This window comes from Gallinula chloropus (genome assembly GCF_964237585.1).
Source record: "Gallinula chloropus genome assembly, chromosome: Z".
NCBI classification, from domain to species: Eukaryota; Metazoa; Chordata; class Aves; order Gruiformes; family Rallidae; genus Gallinula; species Gallinula chloropus.
This window is the reverse complement of record NC_140089.1, coordinates 88,889,836-88,917,239: the sequence shown is the minus strand read 5'-3', so window position 1 is coordinate 88,917,239 and position 27,404 is coordinate 88,889,836. Positions and strand designations below refer to the sequence as shown.

The 27,404-nt window shown below is 50.6% G+C and overlaps 1 protein-coding gene across 1 annotated transcript in view; it reads right to left on the bottom strand.

The window, feature by feature from the left end:
* Nucleotides 1-27,404, bottom strand: part of DCC (DCC netrin 1 receptor) — a gene marked incomplete at both ends in the record, with an annotated part of 309,485 nt that overhangs the window by 108,088 nt on the left and 173,993 nt on the right. The window contains 2 exons of the mRNA XM_084278967.1: nucleotides 8,256-8,376; nucleotides 9,839-9,993. Coding sequence (XP_084135093.1) covers nucleotides 8,256-8,376; nucleotides 9,839-9,993 — 276 coding nt within the window. The remainder of the gene's footprint in view (nucleotides 1-8,255; nucleotides 8,377-9,838; nucleotides 9,994-27,404) is intronic.

Here is a 27,404-nt window from a genome sequence, read left to right as displayed (position 1 = left end):
GCATCGCTTCATCCCCGTTACCAAGGCGACAGACAGGAAGCAGGAGTTAAGCAGAATCTTTCATCTGGGAAGGGGAGGGGGGGGATGTGGGGATGTGGGGAGGGAGCCTGATGGGAATGGATGAGGGGAGTTGGAGCAAGGTCAGGCGTTTACCGCTGAATACAAATCTGTCACGCCTAATAGATGAAGCTCTTTAGTTTCTGAGCTGCTCAGCCTGCTCCCAGCATCCAAGGAGAAAAGAAAGAAGACACTCAAGCATGAATGCCAATCAGCTGGCGTTGGCAACAATGAGGTGTATACATGGGGCCAGAGCAGCTGTACCAGGCTTGGCCATGGATGAAAGGAGAAATTAAATAGGTGGCAATAATTAGAGAAGGTCAGGCTGGAAAAATCCCTGAACTACTAAATGGAGTTTAATAATATCAGCTCGTCAAGCAGAGAAGTTATTAAGGCAGGAGGCTCAAGAGGCCTCGACCCAGAGGACAAGGAGATGACGGCGGGGGATGAGGGGGTAGAAAAGCGGCGGCGACGGCGGCGGCCGGGAGGATCTTGAGGAATGATGGGGAAATGAAGCTCGTGGTTAGGGAAATCCAGCTGGAAAGGGCACTGAATTCCAGACCCACAAGGTTGGAAAAGAGCTTTGAGATCATCAAGTCCAACCAATCCCATCCTAAGCTGAACCAGATCCCTGAGCACCTCATCTCCCCTCTGTTAAACACACCCAGGGGTGGGGACTCAGCCCCCTCCCTGGGCAGCCTGTGCCACAGCCCCACAACTCTGCCAGGGAAGAACTTTGCCCTCCCAGCTGAGCTGCCCCTGCCCTGGGGCAGCTTGAGCCCATTGCCCCTTGGCCCATCTCCTGTCCCCTGGCTGCAGAGACCATCGCCCACCTCTCTGCACCCTCCTGGCAGGGCAGGGGAGGTGGGGAGAAGGGCTCCCCTCAGCCTCCTCTGCTCCAGGCTCAACACTGGACCCAGCACTCCAGCTGCAGCCTCACTAGTGCCCAATCCCACCCCAGCCCTACTGGCCACACTGGGTCTGCCACAAGCCAGGATGCCATTGGCTTTCTTGGCCACACTCTTGTTCATTGTGGGGTCACCCAACACCCCCAGGTCCTTCTCTGCCTGACAGCTCTCCAGCCAGTCTCCCCCAGCCTGGAGCTGCTGGGGGTTGTTGTGTTCCATGGGCAGCACTCTGCCCTTGGCCTTGTTCAACCTCATCCCCTTGGGCTCAGCCCATGGGTCCAGCCTGGCCAGATCCCTCTGAAGAGCCTCCCCATCAGGGTAGGTTTGGCAGGACCTGCCTTTTGTAAACCCATATTGAGTGGGTCTGATCACCAGGTTGTGATAACACTCGAGATGACCCATTCCAGCACTCAAGATGACCCATTCTTCTACATGCTTTAAAAGCTTTTAGAACTATCAGCCTTCTCACCCATCCTATGTCCTTTTTTAAATTAATTGAAGAGTTAAGAGAGATGAAATCCTGGAATTTGAGCTGTTCAGATGGGTTAAGCACATCTAAGCTGTTAGGACATGAGGACTCATCATCACAATGAACTCTTCCATGTGTAAAGTAGGAGAAAACAACTTCCTCCTCACCAAACCAGAGCCTAGGAGTGAAGGAATATCTCTTTAGCTTGGCTTTAGGAACTCAATGGAGAATCATAGAAGGCCACAAGCAGGGCCACCAATCTCCAGGCCTGGAGATACACAAGGTTGCCCAGAGACTCATCCAACCTGGCCTTGGACACCCCCAGAGAACTGCATGGATTTCTTTGCTCTAACTCCTCTCTCTTTTAGCAGGGCAGAATAAGTGAATATGAAATGAAATCAAGCCAGAAGCACCTTTCACCCCCCCAAATCCCTGATGGGATTAGGCCACCTCTCATGGGATTAGAGGATGAAATCCCATTAGGTAGCAGAGGTCTCATGAGACGGCGGGAGGTGCGACCCCGGGGAAAAGATAAAGACATGAAAGGAATCTGCACAAGGTGGGACAGTGAGGAAGAGAAATCCTTCCAGGTGAAGAAAGATAATGTGATGAGGCTCAAAGAAGAGAAATATTCAACAGGATGAAGGGATAACACCCTAAGCACATAAATAAAGCGTCCTCCTGAAATGCTGCGGGGACCAGCGCCACCTCCAGATGCAGACACACTGTCAGCTTGGCAGCTGAAGCCAAGCAGATGCCTCCAACCTAATCAAATCCTTGCCAAGTTGATTTCTACCACCCTTAGTCAGGCCCCACCTGGAGTGTTGTGGCCAGTTCTGGGCTCCCTGGGATCAACCAGCCAGGGATCTCCTGGAGAGAGTCCAGAGGAGGGACAGAGATGCTGAAGGGCCTGGAGCATCTCCCCTGGGAGGAAAGGCTGAGGGACCTGGGGTTGTTCAGAAGCCTGAGAGGGGATCTGATCAATGGGGATCAAGAGCTGAAGGGTGGGACACAGGGGGACATGGGCAGCCTCTGCTCAGTGGCTGTGGGGACAGGACAAGGGGTGATGGGCTCAAGTTGGAGCCCAGGGAGTTCCCCCCCAATGTGGGGAAGAACTTCTTCCCAGTGAGGATGAGGGAGCCCTGGGCCAGGCTGCCCAGGGGGTGTGGAGTCTCCTTCTCTGGAGAGATTCCAGCCCCATCTGGATGTCTCCCTGTGTGCCCTGTCCTAGGAACCCTGCTTGGGCAGGGGGTTGGACCTGATGAACTCTGGAGGTCCCTTCCAACCCCTATGATTTTGTGATTCTGTCATCCCAGGGAACATCACAGTGGGGGTTGGAGTTCTTCTTGATCCCAGCTCCAAGGCCACCTCCCCACACAAGTCAAAACTGGAAAATCCTGCTTTTTTTTCATCTCCTGCCACCTTCAATTCTGCCTGGAGCCATTTCAGACCACACAGTCCAGGACAATAAAGGAGAACTTCTGATGGCTGCTCACCTCAAGCCCTCAAATTCCTTAGAGAATCGAGGTGTTTTCTGAACAAATAACATCTCCTCCTCCTTGCAAAGGCTGCTCCCTCCACCCCTCCCCAACCCAATCTTCCTCCTCCTAGGGAAAGGCAGAGCAAGCTGAGCAGGCTGCTGAATATAAATAGGACTAAAACCACATTATAATTACAAATTTAGCTGGGTAATGTAGAGCTCTAAACCCTGTCATGATAGGCTGACATCCCCCAACCCAAACCCTGATGCCACCCCAGCTAAGGAAGGAAAAAGGATGGGTGATAAGATGAGCCCATCATCCCCCAGGGATTCAGCTCTTCAAACCTCCAAGAAAAAGAAAAACCCTCTGGAAAATTAGGAGCTAATTATTCTGGCTTAATAATTAATGGGTTAAAACAAGGGGAGGGAAGTGATGGGTGAATGGAGAAGGGAGGGGGATGGGAAAGATGGAAGGGGTGGAGGAGAGGAAGGGGGGGGTGTGATATGAGAAGCTGGGTTTTCTCCCCCAACGCTGTCACTCAGCTGTGACATTTGCATGCTTAGAAGAAACCTGCCTGCTCTGCCTTCCTCCCTCAGGAGCTTGCAGAAGGGGTTTTGGGGGGGGTTTAGAAGAGAATTTCTTTTATTATCTATATTTCCCTCCCCCCCTTATTACTCTCTAATCCCACAGATGGAAATAAACAGACTGAAAGATTCTTCATAGGTCTGAAGCAACAGCAGGAATGGGGGGAAAAAAAAGGGGGAAATCAAAGGAAATCATCATCATCATCATCATTGTCATCATCATTGTTGTTATCATCATCTTTGCCCCCCCCTGCTCAGTGGTGGCAGAAGGTGGGAGCCTGGCTTTGATCTTAACAAGCCACAGTCTGCTCCTGAACTCTGAACTGAGCTTGAGCTGCACAATTAAGTTGGGAGCTCGTTAGGTAAATCCATATTCAACTCTTTAGCCTCTATTTAATGAGCTAACAAGGGTAGTTGGGCTGAGTGACATGGATGAATCATGTCTTCCTAGAGCTTTGTGGCTTAGAATCATCTGGGGATGGGTTGGAAGGGACCCCAAGGGTCACACAGTTCCAACCCCAGGGTCACCAACCTCCAGGCCTGGAGCTATACAAGGTTGACCAGGGATCCATCCAACCTGGCCTTGAACACCCCCAGGGATGGGGCACCCACCCCCTCTCTGGTCAGCCCCTTCCAGCCCCTCAGAACTTCCCCCTAAGATCTCATCTCCCCCTTCCCTCCTCCAGCTTCACTCCAGCCCCCTTGTCCTGCCAGTCTCTGCCCTTTAACAAGCTGATTCCCCTCCTGTTCCTGGGGTCCCTTCAGGGACTGGGAGGCTGCAGTGAGGTCCCCCCACAGCCTTCTCTTCTCCAGGCTGCCCCAGCCCAGCTCCCTCAGCCTCTCTTCTTTATAGGGAAGATACTCCAGTTCTCTCATCATCTTCATGGCTCCTCTGACCCCTCTCCACCAGCCCAACAGTGTTGGGCCCCAGCTCTGGCCACAGGACTCCAGATGGGGCCTCAGGAGGGCAGAGCAGAGAGGGACAATCCCCTCCCTGTCCCTGCTGCCACCCCTCTGCTGATGGAGCCCAGGATCCCATCGCCCTTCCCAGCTGCCTCAGGGGAAGTTCCTCCTCCCCCATCACCCCCAGGTCCTTCTCCTGCTCTCCAGGAGCTCCTCTCCCAGTCTATATAGCTGGGATTCCTCCAGCTGACACTTGCCAGTGTTAAACCACATCAGCTTCACTCAGACCCACCTTCCCAGCCTCTCAAGATCCTTCTGGGTGGTTTCCTGACCTTCTATTGTATCAACCACACCAGTCCCTGTTTTAAGATGGTCTTTCCACCCCAACTGGCTAGATCTTCCACTGATTATGCAGCTTAGCATACACCCGCTATCAATCTCCAGTGAGGTGTCAGGATATTATGGGTTAGATCACCATAAAAGGATATAAACCAAATTTATTCATATTATTATCAGGATTATTACTTCTTCTGGGGTATAATAAATGGGAGCAGCTTACTGGTTGTGCATACCAAACCATGGACCTTAAATCTCATGTTTCACCACAAAAAAAAGGTCCTGATGTTATGGTTTAGGAGCTTGTTCTTCTCCTCAACCTTGAGCACTGGGTGCTTTTGTGATGCCAGGAGATCCCAGAGAGGTTTTGGAAGCCCCATCCCTGGAAGTGTTCAAGGCTAAGTTGGATCAGGCATTGGGTAACCTGCTGGGTGTCCCTGGCCATGGCAGGGGGGTGGGGTCTGCAAGGTCCTTGCCCACCCCAAGAAAGGTGGGACCTCCTTCCAGAACCCCTCCAGACTCAGATCAACCTTCACCATGTCTCCAGTTATTCTTCTTCCACTCTTACAGCTCCAGAATGAGCTGGTTCCTTCCACTGAGTCCACTGAAACATCATGGACAGCTCATAAAAACACACCAAATGTGGGCTCTGCTGTGTCCCTGCCCACCCAAGGAAGAAGAACCCTTGCTAGACCATCCCTCCAGACTCAGATCAACCTTCAACAAGTCTCAATTTATTCTCCTTCCACACTTACAGCTCCAGAATGAGATGGTTCCTCTCACTGAGTCCACTGAAACTTCACAGACAGCTCATAAAAACACACCACCAACAAGTATGGGGTGTGCTGGGTCCTTTCCCACCCCAAGAAAAGTGGGACCTCCTTCCAGACCCCCCCAAGTCTCAGATCAACCTTCACCATGTCTCCATTTATTCCCCTTCCACTCTTACAGCTCCAGAATGAGATGTTCCTGTGACCAAGTCCATTGAAACTTCACAGACCACTCATAAAAACACACCAAGTGTGGGCTCTGCTGGGTCCCTGCCCACCCAAGGAAGAAGAACCCTTGCTAGACCATCCCCCAGGCTTAAATCAACCTTCACCATGTCTCCATTTATTCCCCTTCCACTCTTACAGCTCTAGAATGAGATGGTTCCTGTCACTGAGTCCACTGAAACTTCATGGACAGCTCATAAAAACACACCACCACCAAGTATGGGGTGTGCTGGGTCCTTGCCCACCCCATGAAAGGTGGGAACTCCCACCAGAACCCCTCCAGACTCAGATCAACCTTCAACAAGTCTCAATTTATTCTCTTTCCACACTTACAGCTCCAGAATGAGATGGTTCCTCTCCCTGAGTCCACTGAAACTTCATGGACACCTCATAAAACCACACCAAGAAGTGGTGGGTCTGCTGGACCACCATGACCCACCATCACCCACCCCCTCAGCTACAACCCAGCTACTCAGAGGTGCCATTCAGAGCTCAAACTGAGCACTGGGACACATGCCCAACAAAATCAAAGCAGAGGAGGCTACATCCTTCCCACCAGGGCCAGGTTCACCACTTCATTGGTATTTTGAGGTGGCTCCTCCATCATCTGCTCACCCTGGTCCACCCTTCATCTCAGTGGGCTTGGAATGGGCTTGTTTGAAGATGTGATTGAACAGCCAGACAGGAGTCATCCAGCACTTAAAAAGGGATGATGGAGACAGTTTACTGTGGTAGCTCTTTAGACATCCCCTCCCCCAAAAAACCCCCACCCCAAACCCAAAGGCAAACCAACCACAAGTCTCCAGTAGCTGAGGAGGATGATGTCTCCCTGATCCCAGCTGGCCTTCCTCCATAGCCTGGAGAAAACACCTTCTCATTCCACATTCCTTGAGTTTCATCATCACCTCTGGTGATTCCCATGGAGGGAAAAGCTCATCCAGCAACATCCCACACCTTGCTGGGGTGGTGGGACACCTACCAAAATGAGGAACCCTACTACATGTTCACCTCTTGATCCCAACACCCAACCACCAAGCCAACACCAAAATACAAGGTGAGGATGAAGACCAGGCTGGAGGATAATAAGGACTCCATGGACATTGTGTTTCTTCTCTATTTAACAACCTTCCATGTCTCCTGCTAAGCTGGGTGGACTCATGGCTGTGGTATGAGGGTCTAGGGGAGAGGAGAAGGGCTGAGAGGTCTCAGAGACTTCCCCAGTTGCTGCTGGAGTTGCTTTTGGAGAGAGGAGAGAAAAGAGAAGGGGCTGAAGGAGATGCTGAATCCCAAGGGAGGAGGGATAGGAGAGAGGTGAGCTCCAAAGTCCACCTTGAGCCAGCCATTTAGGACCAAGTCCTGTTCCACTTGTCATCTACCTTAAGTATTGCATGGAGAGGACTGGGCAAACTGGGAATTGGAGGCTTTCAGTGGTGCTTTCTCCTCACTTTTGCCTCCCAGAAGATCTCAGCTATGGCCACCACCCTCCAATAGTGCCTAGATGCACTCCAGCCACCAGAGCTTGTAACTCAACAGCTTGGATGGATCTCAGGAAACATCCCTGCTCAGACAGACAACTTCCAGCTCACAAGAAGATGGACCATGGTCCTGTTTTACTTCCAGGTGGTCAGACTTCTAGCAAAGCTTTAGAACTTCCCACAGATGTTGTGTGAAAACCATGTCCCAAAGAACTCCTCCAGGACAAGCTGTTAAATGATCTCAGCAGGGTTATCTCAACTGTTTGTGGGCTACCAAGATTCTGCTCTTCCCAGTCCAAACTGGAAAAGAAACAAGGTTGCAGCATCTTCTCATGTTCTCAGCTCAGTGGTGTAAGCCATGAGGAGTAGCAAGTGTAACCTGCAGCCCCTAAATCATGCACAACCCCAGCAACTTTGAAAGGCTTTTATGAGATGTTCTACATCTCATCTACCTTGAGGTGAAGCCACCTTTCTCTTCCTTAAAAACCCATAACCACTTACTCCCCTGCAGAGTATGGTCCATAAAAACCAAACCAGCTCTTCATTTCCCAGCAATGAGAAGAAATCATCCTTCCAGCTCACAGACAACACCTTTTTGAGCTCAACAGCTGCACTTGATAGCCCCACCCTTGCCAAAGTCAGCTTCTCTTTCCTCATGACTGTTCTACAACAGCTCAATGCCAAACTCCATGTGATACACTTCTCTGTTGCTCATGGACACCTTGAGTCCATCACCACAAGCTATTTTGGATCACTCTTTCTGATTTCAGCAGAATGAAAGCCATCAGGAGATAGTAGGACATCACCCTTGGCTTTTTCATGCAGATTTAGTTGGCCTCTGGAGTCATTTCCAGGACATGGGCAGCATTTCTAATTGCCCCAGTGAACAATATGCCTCAAACTATCTCCTAGCATGGACATTCTTTTCACTCCAGCCAACCAGCTGGATAAGTAAGAGGGAGTAAAGAATAGTAGCAGCTCATTTGGGATGTTTTATGTTAATAACATTAATTACAGCTCCAATTCTCTATGTCCTTTGCATCTTACCAGGCTCTGGGATGATTAGTTGTGCACTGGCCTGTGCATTTCCAGCTTCATTTTCAGCTACACACTGATAAAAACCTTCATCTGACTTTACCAAGCCCAGAATCCTTAAGTTGCTGCCACCCTAGAGAGAGGAAAGGAGAAGGAAAAGAAGGGGAGAGAATTAATTAGGGTAAGAAACCATCCCACCATCCCAAAAAAACCTTCATTATCCAAAGTAAATGTGGATTATGAAACCTTTTCAGAGGAGCTGTTCTGGGAAAGGTGGTACCATGAATGGAATCATAGAATGGGCTGGGTTGGAAGGGACCCTAAGGATCAGAGAGTTCCAAACCCAGGGTCACCAACCTCCAGGCCTGGAGCTACACAAGGTTGCCCATAAACCCATCCAGCCTGGCCTTGAACACCCCCAGGGATGGGGAATCTCAGCTCCAGCTCACATAGCCCTGGTCTTCAGAGAGCTGAAGCCATGAGTTCTTCCATTTCATCTCCTCACAACTCATGTCTTGGACTTTTGATTGAAGGATCATATCCATGACCCAAGGGTGAAGTCACTTTCTGGCACAGGCTCTGCTCAACACCTTTCTCAAGACTTAAGGTCCAAATTACAACCAGGAGGTTGTAAAAAGGAGGCTACAGAGATGCTGAAGGGCCTGGAGCATCTCCCCTGGGAGGAAAGGCTGAGGGACCTGGGGCTGTTCAGCCTGGAGAGAAGAAGCCCCAGAGGGGATCTGATCCATGGGGATCAAGAGCTGAAGGGTGGGACACAGGGGGACATGGGCAGCCTCTGCTCAGTGGCTGTGGGGACAGGACAAGGGGTGATGGGCTCAAGTTGGAGCCCAGGGAGTTCTGCACCAATCTGGGGAAGAACTTTTTCATGGGGAGGGTGACAGGCTGATCAGGGGGGCTGTGGAGTCTTCATCTCTGGAGCTATTCAATCCTAGGGGTTGGAAGGGACCTCCAGAGATCATCAGGTCCAACCCCCTGCCCAAGCAGGGTCCCCAGAACAGGTCACACAGGGAGACATCCAGATGGGGCTGGAATCTCTCCAGAGAAGGAGACTCCACACCCCCTGGGCAGCCTGCCCCAGGGCTCCCTCACCCTCACTGGGAAGAAGTTCTTCCCCACATTGGGGGGGAACTCCCTGTGCTCCAACTTGAGCCCATCACCCCTTGTCCTGTCCCCACAGCCACTGAGCAGAGGCTGCCCATGGTCCCCTGTGTCCCACCCTTCAGCTCTTGATCCCCATTGATCAGATCCCCTCTCAGGCTTCTGAACAGCCCCAGGTTCCTCAGCCTTTCCTCCCAGGGGAGATGCTCCAGGCCCTTCAGCATCTCTGTCCCTCCTCTGGACTCTCTCCAGGAGATCCCTGGCTGGTTGATCCCAGGGAGCCCAGAACTGGATACAACACTTCAAGTGGAGCCTGACCAGACCTTGAAGATCATCAAGTCCAACCTTCATCCCTCCACCATCACCACAACCCCTTAAACCATCTCCATAGTGCTTCATCCACCCCTTAATTAAACAATATTGCCAAACCAGAGAGAGAAAGAGTGATTGTTAATTAGTAAAAGCTGGATAATTACCACTATCTGAAAATAGTCACTAGGAATGACCACTTCTCCATTCTTGATCCACTCCACAGTAGGAAGGGGCTTCCCAGCCACTGCACATTCAAACTCCACGTCCATCCTCTCATAGGCATAAAGATTCGAAGGGCGGATTAAAAACCAGGGGGGAACTGCAAAAGAAGATGAGGGGAGGGATGAAAAGAAGCAATAAGGGGATAGAAATTAAGGAAATAACTTCCAGAAGCTTGATGGTTCTTCATCAGAAATAGGAAATGTATCTGGAATTCAAATGAGTCCCTTTAACCCTCAGCTTGGTACCAATTAAATGGTTGGGGAAAAGCATTTAATTCTGGAAAACACACTTAAAGAGTTGAGATTCAGTTGGTTTTTTGACTAAGAAAGACTTAAACCACTCAGTTTTTGAAGACATGGAAGATTTATGTGTAATAATACATATATATTAGAAAGAAAGACTTAAAACCTTCAATTTTTGAAGAGGTGGAAGACTCATGTATAATAATATCAGAGAATCCCAAAGTTGGGAAACACCTTGAAGATCATCAAGTCCAACCAATCCCATCCTAAGCTAAACCAGATCCCTGAGCACCTCATCTCTCCTCTGTTAAACACACCCAGGGGTGGGGACTCAGCCCCCTCCCTGGGCAGCCTGTTCCAGCCCTGACAACTCTGCCAGGGAAGAACTTTGCCCTCCCAGCTGAGCTGCCCCTGCCCTGGGGCAGCTTGAGCCCATTGCCCCTTGTCCCATCTCCTGTCCCCTGGCTGCAGAGACCATCGCCCACCTCTCTGCACCCTCCTGGCAGGGCAGGGGAGGTGGGGAGAAGGGCTCCCCTCAGCCTCCTCTGCTCCAGGCTCAACACCCCCAGCTCCCTCAGCTGCTCCTCAGAGGATTCACCCTCCAGCCCCTTCCCCAGCCTGGTTGCCCTTCTCTGCACTCACTCCAGGACCTCAATGTCCTTCTGATGCTGAGGAGCCCAGAACTGGACCCAGCACTCCAGTTGCAGCCTCCCCAGTGCCCAGTCCAGGGGCACAATCCCCTCCCCAGGGTGTGTTTAACAGATGGGGAGATGAGGTGCTCAGGGATCTGGTTTAGCTCAGGATGGGAATAGTTGGACTTGCTGATCTTCAAGGTCTTTTCCCACCTTGTCATTCTGGGATCACATTAACTAGAAACTCTTTTCTTTCCCTTATTGACAACACAATTTCCAGCTTTGCTAAGAAATAAAAGCAGAGTCCTACAGACCATCCTACGCCCCCAATGAATCCTGAGTGCTCTCCAACCTCCCATGGTAGGAGGACTTTTAGAGCAAATGAAGTTATTGTATATAAAAAAAGCTTTTATGGTGACATTTTAGGTTGATTTTTACCAATTGTTTCTACTTTACCCACACTTAAATAATCATCTGTCCCTGGTCCCTTCAAGGTTCATCCCATGCTCCATCTTCTCCACTCCTCTTCCAGCTTGGTCTCTTGTTTATTATATAGATAATAATTTAGGCTACCTAAAAGCTCCTGAGCAAACTCAACAGGTGCAAATTAAAACTGATGAGGTGTCCTGATTAACTTAGCTGCCTAATTTCCTCTGGAAAAAGGTTTAGATGGGGTGGGGTGGGGGGTGTTTCGATTAGAAATGGTCCAATCTGGGCTCTTCAGAGTCATAAAGGAATGAAATCAAGGTCTCTAAATCACACAGGCTCAAGGCAGGAGGTTTTGGAGATGGTGTTTGGAAATAGCATCACTTGGAAGGGACACAGAGGTAAGTGGGATGCTGATCAAGAGGTTGAAAATATAAAAATTAAGAAAAATATGCCATCACTTACACTAGAAACACACCAAAAAGAGGGATTTTAGAGGTTGGGGTGTGAAGAATCAACACTGATAGTGCAGCTCAAGGAAAAAGAAACGAATTGGGGAAGAAAAAGCTGAAGAGGAAGGAAAAAAAAATCAAGAATCACATATTCTAGATGAATTTTTAACACTTCCTTTCTTTCCTTTTCTGCTGGAAACCCAATATCACTTATTCAATTAACCCCCCCAGCAGATATTTACAAACCCTGTAATTTTTCAGAGCTCTGCCATAAAGAAAAAAAAAAAAACAAGCAGCAGAAAGCCCTCAATCTTCATTAGGGTGGTTTATTGCCATGCCACCACAAGCCTGCAATTAATTTATAGGTTTGTAATTCCCAGATTCCTGCCAGTTATTCTTTACGACGCGCGCGCTCCGACGCCCTGACCCCGCTTTCCTGCCAGCTCTTCCTTCCCTAAACCAAAACTGTTGCTCATATTCCCTTTTTTAGTTTAATTACCAGCATTTTACTAAACCAGGAGAAATCCTGATGCTTTATTTTTAATGGTTTATATTCAATATACAACTGTGTGTTGAGTTTCATTCCAATCAGATGTATTTAACAATTAGCACGGGCTCATCAACGTCTTTGCAACGCTGGGGGTAGATGTGCCCTGTGTTATTCCTAAAGTACACCATTAAAGTGCCTCATTTGCATAATTACTTTGGTGGAAATTGAGGTTTAACAAGGCCAAGGGCAGAGTGCTGCACATGGGACACAACAACCCCCAGCAGCTCCAGGCTGGGGGAGACTGGCTGGAGAGCTGTCAGGCAGAGAAGGACCTGGGGGTGTTGGGTGACCCCACACTGAGCAAGAGTGTGGCCAAGAAGGCCAATGGCATCCTGGCTTGTGTCAGACCCAGTGTGGCCAGTAGGGCTGGGGTGGGATTGGGCACTGGGGAGGCTGCAGCTGGAGTGCTGGGTCCAGTTCTGGGCTCCTCAGCATCAGAAGGACATTGAGGTCCTGGAGTGAGTGCAGAGAAGGGCAACCAGGCTGGGGAAGGGGCTGGAGGGTGAATCCTCTGAGGAGCAGCTGAGGGTGTTGAGCCTGGAGCAGAGGAGGCTGAGGGGAGCCCTTCTCCCCACCTCCCCTGCCCTGCCAGGAGGGTGCAGAGAGGTGGGCGATGGTCTCTTCAGCCAGGGGACAGGAGATGGGACAAGGGGACCTCAAGCTGCCCCAGGGCAGGGGCAGCTCAGCTGGGAGGGCAAAGTTCTTCCCCTGGAAGAGCTGTCAGGGCTTGGAACAGGCTGCTCAGGGAGGGGGTTGAGTCCCCACCCCTGGGTGTGTTTAGGAGATGGGGAGATGAGGTGCTCAGGGATCTGGATTAGCAGAGGATGGCTATGGCTGGACTTGATGATCTTCAAGGTCTTTTCCAACCTTGTGATTCTGGGATTCTATAAAATATTAAACACAGATATGCCACCAGAAATAAGGACAATGTAACACCAGACAGATGTAACACATTTAGACTGGAAATACGTGGATGTGTGTGCATATATATCTATATATATATATATATGTATAACGTCAAGCACTATAAATATACATTCTATAAATATTTTATAGATCAATAAATGTCAAGTGCTGCTGTATTTGCTCCCTGTGTGCTTTTTTCCCCCCCTTCCTGAATATTTTAAAGCCATGCATATGTGAAAGAAGCTGGTGAGGGAGGCTGCGAAAGAAATACGTGCCGCTTTCCCTCGCCTTCTAATGAGGTTGAAGCAGCAGAAAAGCTGCTTGAAAAGACTTTTTGATTTTTTCCCAGGAAAAAATTTACCATGTTTCACAGAATTATCCCTCCCCCTTCCTTAAAAATTTCAAGAACTTGTTGGGAAGTGGGAGTTTAGTGAGAATTTTCCAGAACTGCCTTTCGCTGTGGAATACGTCTTGATATTTCACTTTGCTCCTGGCTGGGGATAAAACCTTTCAAATTCTTCAACTTCAGACCAAAAATACTTTAAAATAACCTTTTTCAAAGGTTATGCTTCTCCTAAACACTCAGCTTTGTTACTTCATGTCTACCCAGCCCTATCGAAACGCCTCAGTTGACGACGGGATGTTTTTACACTTGATTTTATACCAAAAGAGGGAGAAAACTGCCCTAAAATGGTCTATAGAGATGTAGAAAAGCTGATGTCCACAAGATTTGGGGATTAGAAGGTTTGGTTTAGTGGAATTTGTGTTGATAAGTAATTGTTTCAAGTTCTTTGTACTACGGTTCATTGGCCTGGAGAGCAGAAGGCTCCAGGAAGGCCTAATTGCGGCCTACTTAATGGAAGGCCTAAGTGCGGCCTAGTTAATGGGGTCCTATAGGAAAGGGGGAGAGGGGCTGTTCACCAGGGGGGGCAGGGTTCAAGCTGGAAGAGGGCAGGAGTAGGTTAGATATTAGGAAGAAATTCCTCCCTCTGAGAGGGGTGAGGCCCTGGAAGCCTCTGGATCCCTGGAAGCGTTCCAGGCCAAGTTGGATGGGCCTTTGGGCAACCTCATGGAGTGGAGCTACCCCTGCCCATGGCAAGGGGGTTGGAACTAGATGATCTTTGAGATCTCTTCCAACCCAAGGCATTCTGGGATTCTATGAAAGGCACTTGGTCCAGTTCCAGTGCAAGAAAAAGTCAATTTGAATATTAATTTGGAAAGATCATGCTACAACCCTGACCTTCACTTGCCCAAAGGTCTCTCAAGATGAAGGACATGCTCTAAAAGTCTACCCTGTTTGCAGGGCGCTAATAAAGCAAGTTGTTGTTCTCTGGGGCCACCTAAATGACACCTCAAAAGGCTGTGAGGCAATTCTTTGGTCCCACAGATAGGAAGCGCGGCTCCAAGTCTCCAGTCTCAAACACCTGCTTCAAAGAAAAGGGGTTTTTCTCCTTAAAAAAACAGAGCAAGCTGCATTTATTACCTAAAAATGTCAAAGATTGGTTGTAATGAGCCTGTAGCAGGGACTTGGAGATTAATCTAATGCTTGCCAGGAGGAACAGGTAGTTTAGAGAGCTGCACCGTTGCGATGACCTCCCTTATTTCCAGAGCTACCTTTCGTGAGGTGACAGCTGATCTGGAGACAAGAGGAAACAATTGGAGAGCTCAAGAGAAATGTCAGGGGTTCCTAATGCAAAGTGTCTTGTCTTTGCATGTCTGAATAAGGAATGTGGTTCTACTGACCTAAGAGAGAGAGCTGCTGTCAGCCAGTGCCCCAACCCTGTCATCCTATCGACTGAGAGGACTTTCAATTGCTTGTTCTTCCAGGGGTGGGTTTTGTCATCTCAAGAGATTCAAATCTTGGTTTAAAAGGGAGAAATCCTTTGTTCTTTTCACTGCTGACTTGAGCAAAGCTTGACTTTCAGATCTAGTTATGGCAAGCCTGGTTGTGGTTGTCTTGAGGAGAGTCGGCGCGGTCTAACTCAAAGGCAGTGGAGATCCTCCCTGATCACAGAATCACAGGGGTGGGAAGGGACCTCCAGAGCTCATCAGGTCCAACCCCCTGCCAAAGCAGGGTCCCTAGGACAGGTCAGGGCTGGAATCTCTCCAGAGAAGGAGACTCCACACCCCCTCTGGTCAGCCTGTCCCAATGTTCCTTCACCCTCACTGGGAAGAAGTCTTGATCTCATCTAAATAAATAGGTACTTTCTCATGGATTTAAAGGATCCAGCCCCTCAGCCTTGTGCTGAGGAGGAAAAGGTGACACCATATATGGAAGAAAACCTCCTTATCTTCTCTGTTTTGGATCAAATTGCAGCTATCCCATGAAAATTAATAAAGAATGAGATCACTCATCAAGTTTCCAGAGCAGGTGAGAGCAGGAGCAAAGGTAAACGAGGCTGAATAGGACTTTCTTACCAACTGAGGATGTCATTGGCATGGTAGGAATCAAGGGAGAGATTCCCCTCATAAAATCTTCCTTCCCAGTTTCTTCCAGTTGTCTTTTTCCTTCAAATTCCCAGAATTTAAGTTTTCAAAGGAATTAAGGTTTAAATACAACTTATCAAGGGCATCATCTGTATCTCATTAAAACCCAACCCTATTGGGTGTGTGTGTGTGGGGGGGGGGTTGGGGAGGGGGTTGCATGGCCAGGTGGCTAATAACAACTCCCAGTTTATTACCCTCTTGGTAGCTGGGGGTTCTAATAAGTTCAACGAGGTTGATAACGAGCCCGTGAAATGACTGTGACCTCCATCTGGCAGCTGCCAGGCTACGGTGACCTCAGCATCCTGGAGCAGATGGGGACACTAACATGTGTTCATCTTCTCTGAAAAAGCCCATGGGGATCACAAGTGTTGAAAGGATGTGAATGGAGGGCAAGTTTCAAGGTCTAGAAGCTTCTCTAGAGCACACAGGGTAGAGTTTCCTAAGGGAACATCTCCACCTTGTAGGTCACCACGTGTAAATCACAGACTCACAGAATGGGTTGGGTTGGAAAGGACCTTTTGAAGGTCAATAGTCCAACCCCCTGCTATAAGCTGGGACATCTTCACCACAGCAGGTTGCTCAGAGCTCCAGCAAGCTTGACCTTGAATGTCTCCAAGGGATGGGGCTTCCACCACCTCTCTGGGTAACGTGTGTCATTGATCCACCACCCTCATATTGAAGAGTTTCTTCTGAATACTCAACCTCAATCTCTCCTTTTCCAGTTTAAACCATCACCCCTCATCCTATCACTCCATGTCCTCAGCAACAGTTCTTCCCCAGCTTCCTGCAGGCACCTCTCAGGGGTTGGAAGATGCTCTAAGGTCCCCCCAGAGCTTCTCTTCTCCAGGCTGACCAAGCCCAACTCTCCCAGCCTGGCTTTATAGAAGAGGAGCTCCAGCCCTTGGATCATTATCACCTCCTCTAGATGCTCTCCAACAGTTCCACATCCTTCTTGGGCTGAGGGCTCCAAATCTGGACACAGAACTCCCAGTGAGGTCTCCCCAGAGCAGAATCCCCTCTCTCCATCTCCTGGCCACACTCTGGTGATGCAGCCCAGGGTGGGGTTGGCTTTCTGGGCTGCAGATACACATTGGTGGCTCATGTCCAGCTTCTCATCCATGAGTCCCCCCAAAGTCCTTTTCCTCAGGGCTGCTTTCCAGCCCACCACCTCCTGACCTGGATGGATAACAGGGGATTGTCCCAACTCAGCTGCAGGACCCTGCACATGGCTTTGTTGAACCTCATGGAGGTTCACTTAGGCCAAGTTCTCCACCCTCTCCAGATCCATCTGGAAGGCATTTCATCCCTTGGGCACATTCACCTCACTGATCAGACCACAGAGTGGAATACTTGAAATTAACAGAGATATTAACAAGTTTTCTAATTAATTGGGATTCTAAGATGCTTAAACACAAGGGTCCCTCATTGGTTGAGAAACTGGGATGGGCTGGGTTGGAAGATCCAAGGATCACAGAGCTCCAATCCCAGGGCCATCAAGCTCCAGGCCTGGAGCTCCACAAGGTTGCCCAGGGTCCCATCCAACCTTGGCCTTCAACACCCCCAGGGATGGGGCACCCACCTCCTCTCCAGGCAGCCTGATCCAGCCCCTCCCCACTCTCTCTGCAAAGAACCTCTCACAATATCTCATCTCACCCTCCCCTCCTCCAGCTTGAAGATGTAAATATCTTGGTCCAGCCCCTCAATGGGCTCAGTTGACTGGAGACAACAGAAGCAAGATGATAATAAATGGATTTCTCTGATGGAACAGCCAGCCCAGGATAGAGAAAAGGAAGGTCACTGAGATCCATCAACTTCTAACAACCTAAAGATTTTATTTTATTGCTGCCTTTCTGACTTATAGGATGGACAATGGTTATTGACCACAAACCATCTGCCCTGGGAAGCAAACGAGCCTTTCATAATTGTCTATCGGGGTCAAGCTTCATCTTTAGATGCATTAATGTTCTCTCCTGGCAAGCCCTGGAGAATAGGAACCCATGCATCACAGAGCAGCCTCTCTGAAGGTGATTATCACACTGACAATTAGCTAAATATTGAGTAAATAGGGTGAAAGAGAAGATCAGGTATTGAGAAAGGGGTTGGTAATGGGGAATGATCTCATTTTTGGTTTAAAAAACAGTGTTTTGGGGAAGTGCTATAGATCTTTTCAAGGTCTTTGGAGGCACACTTGGGTTTCCTTCTCTCTTCCATAGGATCACTGAATGGGCTGAGTTGGAAGGGACCCCAAGGATCACACAGTTCCAACCCCAGAGCCACCAAGCTCCAGACTTGGAGCTACACAAAGTTGCCCAGGGTGCCAGCCAACCTGACCTTGAGCATCCCCAGGGATGGGGCACCCACCCCCTCTCTGGGCAGCCCCTTCCAGCCCCTCAGAACTTCCCCCTAAGATCTCATCTCACCCTTCCCTCCTCCAGCTTTAGTCCAATTCCCTTCATGAAAAGGTCAAGGTCTCTTGAGTTCACTTGGAGCCACTCAAGTATTTACAAACACCAACCTTAATCACGGAATCCCAGGGGTTGGAAGGGACCTCCAGAGCTCATCAGGTCCAACCCCCTGCCCAAGCAGGGTCCCTAGGACAGGGCACACAGGGAGACATCCAGATGGGGCTGGAATCTCTCCAGAGAAGGAGACTCCACACCCCCTGGGCTGTTCCAGTGCTCCATCACCCTCACCATGAAGTTCTTCCACATATTGGTGTGGACATTCCTGGGCTCCAACTTGAGCCCATCACCCCTTGTCCTGTCCCCACAGCCACTGAGCAGAGGCTGCCCATGGCCCCCTGTGTCCCACCCTTCAGCTATTGATCCCCATTGATCAGATCCCCTCTCAGGCTCTTCTCTCCAGGCTGAACAGCCCCAGGTCCCTCAGCCTTTCCTCCCAGGGGAGATGCTCCAGACCCTTCCTCATCTTCACCTTATTAAGAAAACTCTCCTCTCAACTCCTCCCAATTTCACACCTCCCACCCCCTGCTTCAAAACCACATTTGGGGTTAAAAACAGAACCCCCCAAATAAATATTGACCTTTGGCTGTTCTTCAATCTCATTCTTGGTCCCTGTGGTACTTGAAGGACCAGGAAAGGATCTTCTCTAAAGCACTATGTGGAGAGATTCAAGCTGACACCAGCCTACGCCACGCTCTCAGACTGGCTAATTGCAAGTGGAATGCATTTCAGCTGGGGGATCTCCAAGCAATTTGTAGCCATTAAATAATTCACAAGCCTTTTTACAGATAGATACACACACACACACACATACACACACACACCCCCCAGAGTAAATGACTTGCTCAAGGTCATGTAACGTATCGGTGACAGATAATCAAAAGGCAGTGTAATTAATAGATGGCCCCCTGAGATTTCTGGATGGTGAAGATTCCTTTTCCTCTCTAGCTGGAAAGGGAAAGCTGCCTTCTTCTCAGGAAGGATTTCCCCCAGCTTGTTTTTTTTTGGCCTTTCTCCATGAAAATCATTCCTGGGATTTGTACATTTTCAGTGTGATAATGTCCAGACAAGTCCCACCTCCAAGAGGTGTCACCAGGAATCAGAGAATCCCAAACTGGGCTGGGTTGGAAGGGATCCCAAGGATCACAGAGCTCCAACCCCTGGGCCACCAACCTCCAGGCCTGGAGCTACACAAGGTTGCCCAGGGCCCCAGTCAACCTGGCCTTGAACACCCCCAGGGATGGGGCACCCACCCCCTCTCTGGGCAGCCCCTTCCAGCCCCTCCCCACTCTCTCTGCAAAGAGAGAACCTGCCCCTGCCCTGAGGCAGCTTGAGCCCATTGCCCCTTGTCCCATCTCCTGGCCCCTGGCTGCAGAGACCATCGCCCACCTCTCTGCACCCTCCTGGCAGGGCAGGGGAGGTGGGGAGAAGGGCTCCTCTCAGCCTCCTCTTCTCCAGGCTCAACACCCCCAGCTCCCTCAGCTGCTCCTCAGAGGATTCACCCTCCAGCCCCTTCCCCAGCCTGGTTGCCCTTCTCTGGACTCGCTCCAGGACCTCCCTGTCCTTCTGATGCTGAGGAGCCCAGAACTGGACCCAGCACTCCAGCTGCAGCCTCCCCAGTGCCCAATCCCACCCCACACCTACTGGCCACACTGGTTCTGCCACAAGCCAGGGTGCCACTGGCCTTCTTGGCCACCTGGGAAGAAGTCCTATCCCCTTCCCTGTAGAGATACACTCAAGCTACCAAGAGCCACATCTCAAGAGAAACATCTAGAAGCTGTGTTTAGCTTCACAACTAGACCCTAGGCAGATGTATTTGGGTTTATTTGGGTAACAACTCTACTCCCTGCCAACTCCACCCATAAACATGCACAAAGGTGGACCATGAATTCTGGGAAAGGAAATAGGGATGGTTTGGGCACAGCTGGAGCCAACCTCCTCCTCCACCAGCTGCTCTGGCACGGGATAACCTTTGTTGTGAGTGCTGGAAGTGAAGTGGAGATAAGAGATGAAAGGGATTTGAAGCAGCTCTTGTAGCTGCAGGGACTCCATTCTGTGACCCTTCTCCACCTTCAACCCTGCAGTTGTGGTTTTGATCAAAGAGAAAGGAGTCAACAAGCTCTAATTGGATTGGTTAGCAAAAATGTCAAGTGGTTTTGAAGTCATCTGAGGGTGCTGAGAAGATAAAGGGCTTGAGATGGAGAGCGCTCACCAAAACACAAAGCAGAGAGCTACTCTCTTGCCTACTCCAGGAAGCAAAAGCTTAACTCTTTGTTTTCCATTAATTCACCCCAAAACCAGGAGTAAAGCAGCTGAGACCTCTCATAACCACGTGGTGAGATGATCTGGGGTGAAGAACCTGGGTGAAGAACCTGAGTGAAGAAGTGGGGTGAAGAAGCAGGGTGCAGAACCTGAGTGAAGAACCAGGGTGAGTGAAGAACCTGAGTGAAGAACCAGGGTGCAGAACCTGGGTGGCTGAAGAACCTGAGTGAACAACCAGGGTGAAGAACCTGGGTGAACAACCAGGGTGCAGAACCTGGGTGAACAACCAGGGTGCAGAACCTGGGTGAAGCACCAGGGTGCAGAACCTGGGTGCAGAACCTGGGTGAACAACCAGGGTGCAGAACCTGGGTAAGTGAAGAACCAGGGTGCAGAACCTGGGAGAGTGAAGAACCAGGGTGCAGAACCAGGGTGCAAAACCTGGGTGCAGAACCAGGGTGCAGAACCAGGGTGCAGAACCTGGGTGCAGAACCTGGGTGCAGAACCTGGGTGCAGAACCAGGGTGAGTGAAGAACCTGAGTGAAGAACCAGGGTGCAGAACCTGGGTGGGTGCAGAACCTGGGTGGGTGCAGAACCTGGGTGGGTGCAGAACCTGGGTGAGTGAAGAACCAGGGTGCAGAACCAGGGTGAGTGAAGAACCTGAGTGAAGAACCAGGGTGCAGAACCTGGGTGGGTGCAGAACCTGGGTGGGTGCAGAACCTGGGTGGGTGCAGAACCTGGGTGGGTGAAGAACCTGAGTGAAGAACCAGGGTGCAGAACCTGGGTGAAGAACCTGAGTGAGTGAAGAACCAGGGTGCAGAACCTGAGTGAAGAACCTGGGTGCAGAACCTGGGTGAATAACCAGGGTGCAGAACCAGGGTGCAGAACCTGGGTGAACAACCTGGGTGAACAACCAGGGTGCAGAACCTGAGTGAACAACCAGGGTGCAGAACCTGGGTGCAGAACCCGCCTGAACAACCTGGGTGAACAACCTGGGTGCAGAACCCGGGTGCAGAACCTGAGTGAACAACCAGGGTGCAGAACCTGGGTGAACAACCAGGGTGCAGAACCCGGGTGCAGAACCTGAGTGAACAACCAGGGTGCAGAACCTGAGTGAGAACCAGGGTGCAGAACCTGAGTGAACAACCAGGGTGCAGAACCTGGGTGAACAACCAGGGTGCAGAACCTGGGTGAACAACCAGGGTGCAGAACCTGAGTGAACAACCAGGGTGCAGAACCTGGGTGAACAACCTGGGTGAACAACCAGGGTGCAGAACCTGAGTGAAGAACCAGGGTGAGTGAAGAACCAGGGTGCAGAACCTGGGTGAACAACGGGTGCAGAACCTGAGTGAAGAAGCTGGGTGAAGAACCAGGGTGCAGAACCTGGGTGAAGAACCAGGGTGCAGAACCTGGGTGGGTGAAGAACCTTAGTGAAGAACCAGGGTGCAAAACCTGGGTGAGTGAAGAACCTGGGTGAGGAAGTGGGGTGCAGAACCTGGATGCAGAACCAGGGTGCAGAACCTGGGTGAACAACCAGGGTGCAGAACCAGGGTGCAGAACCTGAGTGAAGAACCTGAGTGAAGAACCTGGGTGAAGAACCTGGGTGAAGAACCTGGGTGCAGAACCTGAGTGAACAACCAGGGTGCAGAACCTGGGTGAAGAACCTGGGTGAACAACCTGGGTGCAGAACCTGGGTGAACAACCTGGGTGCAGAACCAGGGTGCAGAACCAGGGTGCAGAACCAGGGTGCAAAACCTGGGTGCAGAACCTGGGTGCAGAACCTGGGTGCAGAACCTGGGTGAACAACCAGGGTGCAGAACCTGGGTGCAGAACCTGGGTGAACAACCAGGGTGCAGAACCTGGGTGAAGAACCTGGGTGAACAACCAGGGTGCAGAACCTGAGTGAAGAACCAGGGTGCAGAACCTGGTGAGCGGCCACCACCCAGACTTCACTTCATTCACCACAACTCTAACCACCCAGCCAGTTTTTAACCCATGAGCAGCTGGTTTCTCCAGGAGGATTCTGTGGGGAACATCATCAAAGGCTGAAGTCTAGGTAGACACACCTCCAGAACACCCTTTGGCTCACCACTCCCACATCTCACTGTTAACACACCGCCATGCGCGTGACCCCGTCGCTTCAACACCTCAACTTGAATTACTGTCAGTGTCACAGGCAGTTCAGGGCTTTCAACTGCCTTGACCTTTGATGCCAAAGTAATTAAGAGTTTAATTGCTATGACACATTGTTGCCTGGAGATATTAACGAGCTGGTGATGCCCCACTGAAGGAGATTGACACCGCGCTCGCGTTACGCCAATGGGAGAAGGAAGAGGACGCGGGTGAGACGTGGCGCGGGAGGATACGTCATGATGATCTCCTCTGCCCTGCAATTAATCACCTTGCTGGGCTGTGATTAATTAGCCCAATTAAGGAGGAAAAAATATGATGTTACTCCTAGCTTGCACCTGTCCTTTTTCAGTGGGGGATGCTCTTGGTATCTCTGCTAAAGGGTGGAGGATCTTCAGAGGGATCTGGCCAGGCTGGACCCATGGGCTGAGCCCAAGGGGATGAGGTTGAACAAGGCCAAGGGCAGAGTGCTGCACATGGGACACAACAACCCCCAGCAGCTCCAGGCTGGGGGAGACTGGCTGGAGAGCTGTCAGGCAGAGAAGGACCTGGGGGTGCTGGGTGACCCCACACTGACCATGAGCCAGCAGCATGGCCAAGAAGGCCAATGGCATCCTGGCTTGTGGCAGACCCAGTGTGGCCCCACCTGGAGTGTTGGGGCCAGTTCTGGGCTCCCTGGGATCAACCAGCCAGGGATCTCCTGGAGAGAGTCCAGAGGAGGGACAAAGATGCTGAAGGGCCTGGAGCATCTCCCCTGGGAGGAAAGGCTGAGGGACCTGGGGCTGTTCAGAAGCCTGAGAGGGGATCTGATCCATGGGGATCAAGAGCTGAAGGGTGGGACACAGGGGGCCATGGGCAGCCTCTGCTCAGTGGCTGTGGGGACAGGACAAGGGGTGATGGGCTCAAGTTGGAGCCCAGGGAGTTCCCCCCCAAATGTGGGGAAGAACTTCTTCCCAGTGAGGGTGAGGGAGCCCTGGGCCAGGCTGCCCAGGGGGTGTGGAGTCTCCTTCTCTGGAGAGATTCCAGCCCCATCTGGATGTCTCCCTGTGTGCCCTGTCCTAGGGACCCTGCTTGGGCAGGGGGTTGGACCTGATGATCTCTGGAGGTCCCTTCCAACCCCTGTGATCTGTGATTACTTCACCTAAATTATGACTTAAATTGATTTATCTGAAGCTGTTCACAAAACCCAGTAGATGTGGCACTTCAGGAGATGGTTTAGAGGTCAGGGTGGGGTAGGGCTGACAGTTGGACTTGCTGATGATGATTCTCTCAGTGTGTAGCTGAAACAGGGTCACATTGCCCAATTTCAGCCTCTACCAGCACCTCACCCTCCAATTACTAACTCAACGATGCTCTAGCATGCTCCTGGGGCCACCAGACTGCTGGGAGCACTGCCTCTTTCTAATTAAAAATGATAAAGAGCCATTATTAAATTGATTGTCATGATTAAAGCACGTGGAGCACCTTTTTTTTTCCCCCACCATGATGTCATTAGCTTTAAAATCCTGAAGAATTAAACTTTCTACCTCTATGAATATATCTATGTAGAAAATGCAGGCAGAAAGTGATTTATATAAAAATATAAGATATATATAAATATCTATGTGTCTCATTCCTTCAGATACAAGATCTACAAGTGCTGGAGCACATTATGATGCCATTTTTAAAGCTCTTGTATTCACAGCAGTTTAGAGAAGAAATAAAAGCTACAATCTATAACCTTAAGGTCTTACCACCACCATCCCAACCCCTCAGGCTGTGATTGTACGACTAGGATTAGTGTTTACTACTTGAAGTAATGCTCTTGACCCCTGTTTAATAATAGATATTTCATCTCTTCTGTTCAAACAGCCTGATATTTCAGGGACTGGGGATAAAAATTCACCTTGGCACACAAAGCAGGACTTTATATCCTTCAGGGGGTCTCTCCAGAATCCAAGGTGGACACGTAGGCTTCTCTGTTGAGCATTTCAGTCACAGAGGATCTTTTTGAAGAGCATGTTAATTATTTTCCCCTGGAAATCACTCCCTTTAAGATAGGATTTGAAGGGAGGGGACATTGGTTTGCTTTCCCCCTCCGCTACGTGAGCGCTCACACCTTAAATCCATGCGCAAGGCAAACGATTTTCAGCTCCTTTCAAGCACTCAGGAGCTGCTTGAGATGTGATACTAATCGTTCTGACAGCTGTCACTCCTCCCATCACCACATTTAAGCTGTGTGAAGGGGGAAAAGCGAGTTAAGACACAACTAAAAAGGCTTATTTTGAAACAAAAGTGCTTCAAAAGATTTGCCCCTGGAAAATCTGGGTAAAGCTCCTGTTTTTCTAACTGGAGAGAAAAAGAGAAGCTGGTGGAAATGTTAGTAAAAACCTGAGTTTTAAGGAATTATGGGGATCAATCAAAACTCCCTGCGCTTTAGGGGATGTAAAGAGCTTCAATTTATCAATTTATGAGATGTGTTTTGATTCTTCCTCAAGTGTTTCTTTTACAGAGGTAGGAAAACACACGACTCCTTGAAAACACCGTACACAGCTCTCCTTGGGTTGAAACTACCTTGTTACTCCTTGTTCCCTGCCAAATCCCACCCTGTAGTAGCAATGAGACACTCTGCACAGTGGGTAGGGGCAAACCTACAAGCAACCAGATTTCCTTAGGCTCCTGGAATGGTTTAAGTTGGAAGGGACCTCAAAAATCATCTAGTTCCAACCTTCCTGCCATGGGCAGCGACACGTCCATTTGACCCCGGCCTTGAACACCTCCAGGGAGGGGGCAGCTGCTACTTCCCTGGGAAACCTGTGGCAGGGCCTCACCCCCCTCAGAGTGAAGAATTTGTAACATCTAAGCTAAAGCTGCTCCATTTCAGCTTGAGGCCATTGTCCCTTGTCCTGTCCCTGCACTCCCTGGTGAAGAGTCCCTCTCCCACCTTCCTCTAGGACCCCTTTAAGTGTTGGTAGGTGGCAATTAGGCCTCCTGGAGCCTTCCCTTGGGCCTTCCTGGAGCCATCACTTAGGCCTTCCTGGAGCCTTCCCTTGGCCCTTCCTGGCACTGTCCCTCGGCCCTTCCTGGTGCCACCCCTTAGCCCTTCCTGGCGCCTCCCCTTAGGCCTCCCCTTAGGCCTCCCCTTAGGCCCTTCCTGGCGCCTCCCCTTAGGCCCTCCCCTTAGGCCTCCCCTTAGCCCTTCCCTTAGGCCTCCCCTTAGGCCCTTCCCTTGGGCCTCCCCTTGGGCCTCCCCTTAGGCCCTCCCCTTAGGCCCTCCCCTTAGCCCTTCCCTTAGGCCCTTCCCTTAGGCCTCCCCTTAGGCCCTTCCCTTAGGCCCTTCCTGGCACCTCCCCTTAGCCCTTCCCTTAGGCCTCCCCTTAGGCCTCCCCTTGGGCCCTTCCTGGCGCCTCCCCTTAGGCCTCCCCTTAGGCCTCCCCTTAGGCCTCCCCTTAGCCCTTCCTGGCGCCTCCCCTTAGGCCTCCCCTTAGCCCTTCCCTTAGGGCCTCCCCTTAGGCCCTTCCTGACCCCTTCCCTTCTCCAGGCTGAACAATCCCCTCTCTCCCAGCCTTTCTTCACAGCAGAGCTGCTCCAGCCCCTTGGTCACCGTTGTGGCCACCTCAGGACTTGCTCCAACAGCCCCACCACTTCCCTATCTTGGCGACCCCAGAGCTGGACACAGCACTCCAGATGGAGCCTCATGAGAGCAAAGAGACACAATCCTCTCCCTAAACCTGCTGCCCACGGTGTTCTTGAGATGGAACCCAGCCCACACTTGGCCTTCTGATCCACCAGCTTCACGTTGAGCTTCTCATCACTGACCTAAAACTCTTGGTTCATAAAAAAAGAGCCACTTTCTAAAAATCAGATCACACAGACAGGGAGAACTGGCGTGGAGAGCGTGAGAGGATTCACACAATCAAAGAAAATCCTTTTAAAAAGAAAGCATTTTCTACAATTAACAGCAAAATTGCACAGCTCCAGCTCTGCATCCAGCTCACACACACCAGGCCAAACCCTCTTAGTAGCTACTACGGGTTTATTTGTGTCTTTTTCTTTTCCTATTCCTATTTTTTCCCTCTCTTTAATGACTAATCCTATGAGAAGGTGCTGTATTATCAGGAGATACTGCACACAGAGCTGGTGGACAGCCAAGACTTCCCTCCTGTGTGTTCACTACCTGAACAGACAACTCTAACATCGTTTCTCTTGACTTGGTGTTGCAAAATGAAGTGAAAGCTTTAAAGCTGAGACAACCTGACTTCAAGGCTGCTCCTGAAAGCCTGACTCTGCTTCCTAATTAAGCCATGACTCAGTTTCCCCAGGGAAACAATGTCATTGAGCCTGGAATGCAAATTTTCAATGGGTTGTTGTAAAGTATGATCCCAGAATCCCAAGGTTGGAAAAGATCTTGAAGATCCTCAAGTCCAACCAATCCCATCCTGAGCTGAACCAGATCCCTGAGCACCTCATCTCCCCCCAACAAGGGGTGGGGACTCAGCCCCCTCCCTGGGCAGCCTGTGCCACAGCCCCACAACTCTGCCAGGGAAGAACTTTGCCCTCCCAGATGAGCTGCCCCTGCCCTGGGGCAGCTTGAGCCCATTGCCCCTTGTCCCATCTCCTGTCCCCTGGCTGCAGAGACCATCGCCCACCTCTCTGCACCCTCCTGGCAGGGCAGGGGAGGTGGGGAGAAGGGCTCCCCTCAGCCTCCTCTTCTCCAGGCTCAACACCCCCAGCTCCCTCAGCTGCTCCTCAGAGGATTTGCCCTCCAACCCCTTCCCCAGCCTGGTTGCCCTTCTCTGCACTCACTCCAGGACCTCAATGTCCTTCTGATGCTGAGGAGCCCAGAACTGGACCCAGCACTCCAGCTGCAGCCTCCCCAGTGCCCAATCCCACCCCAGCCCTACTGGCCACACTGGGTCTGCCACAAGCCAGGATGCCATTGGCCTTCTTGGCCACACTCATGCTCAGTGTGGGGTCACCCAA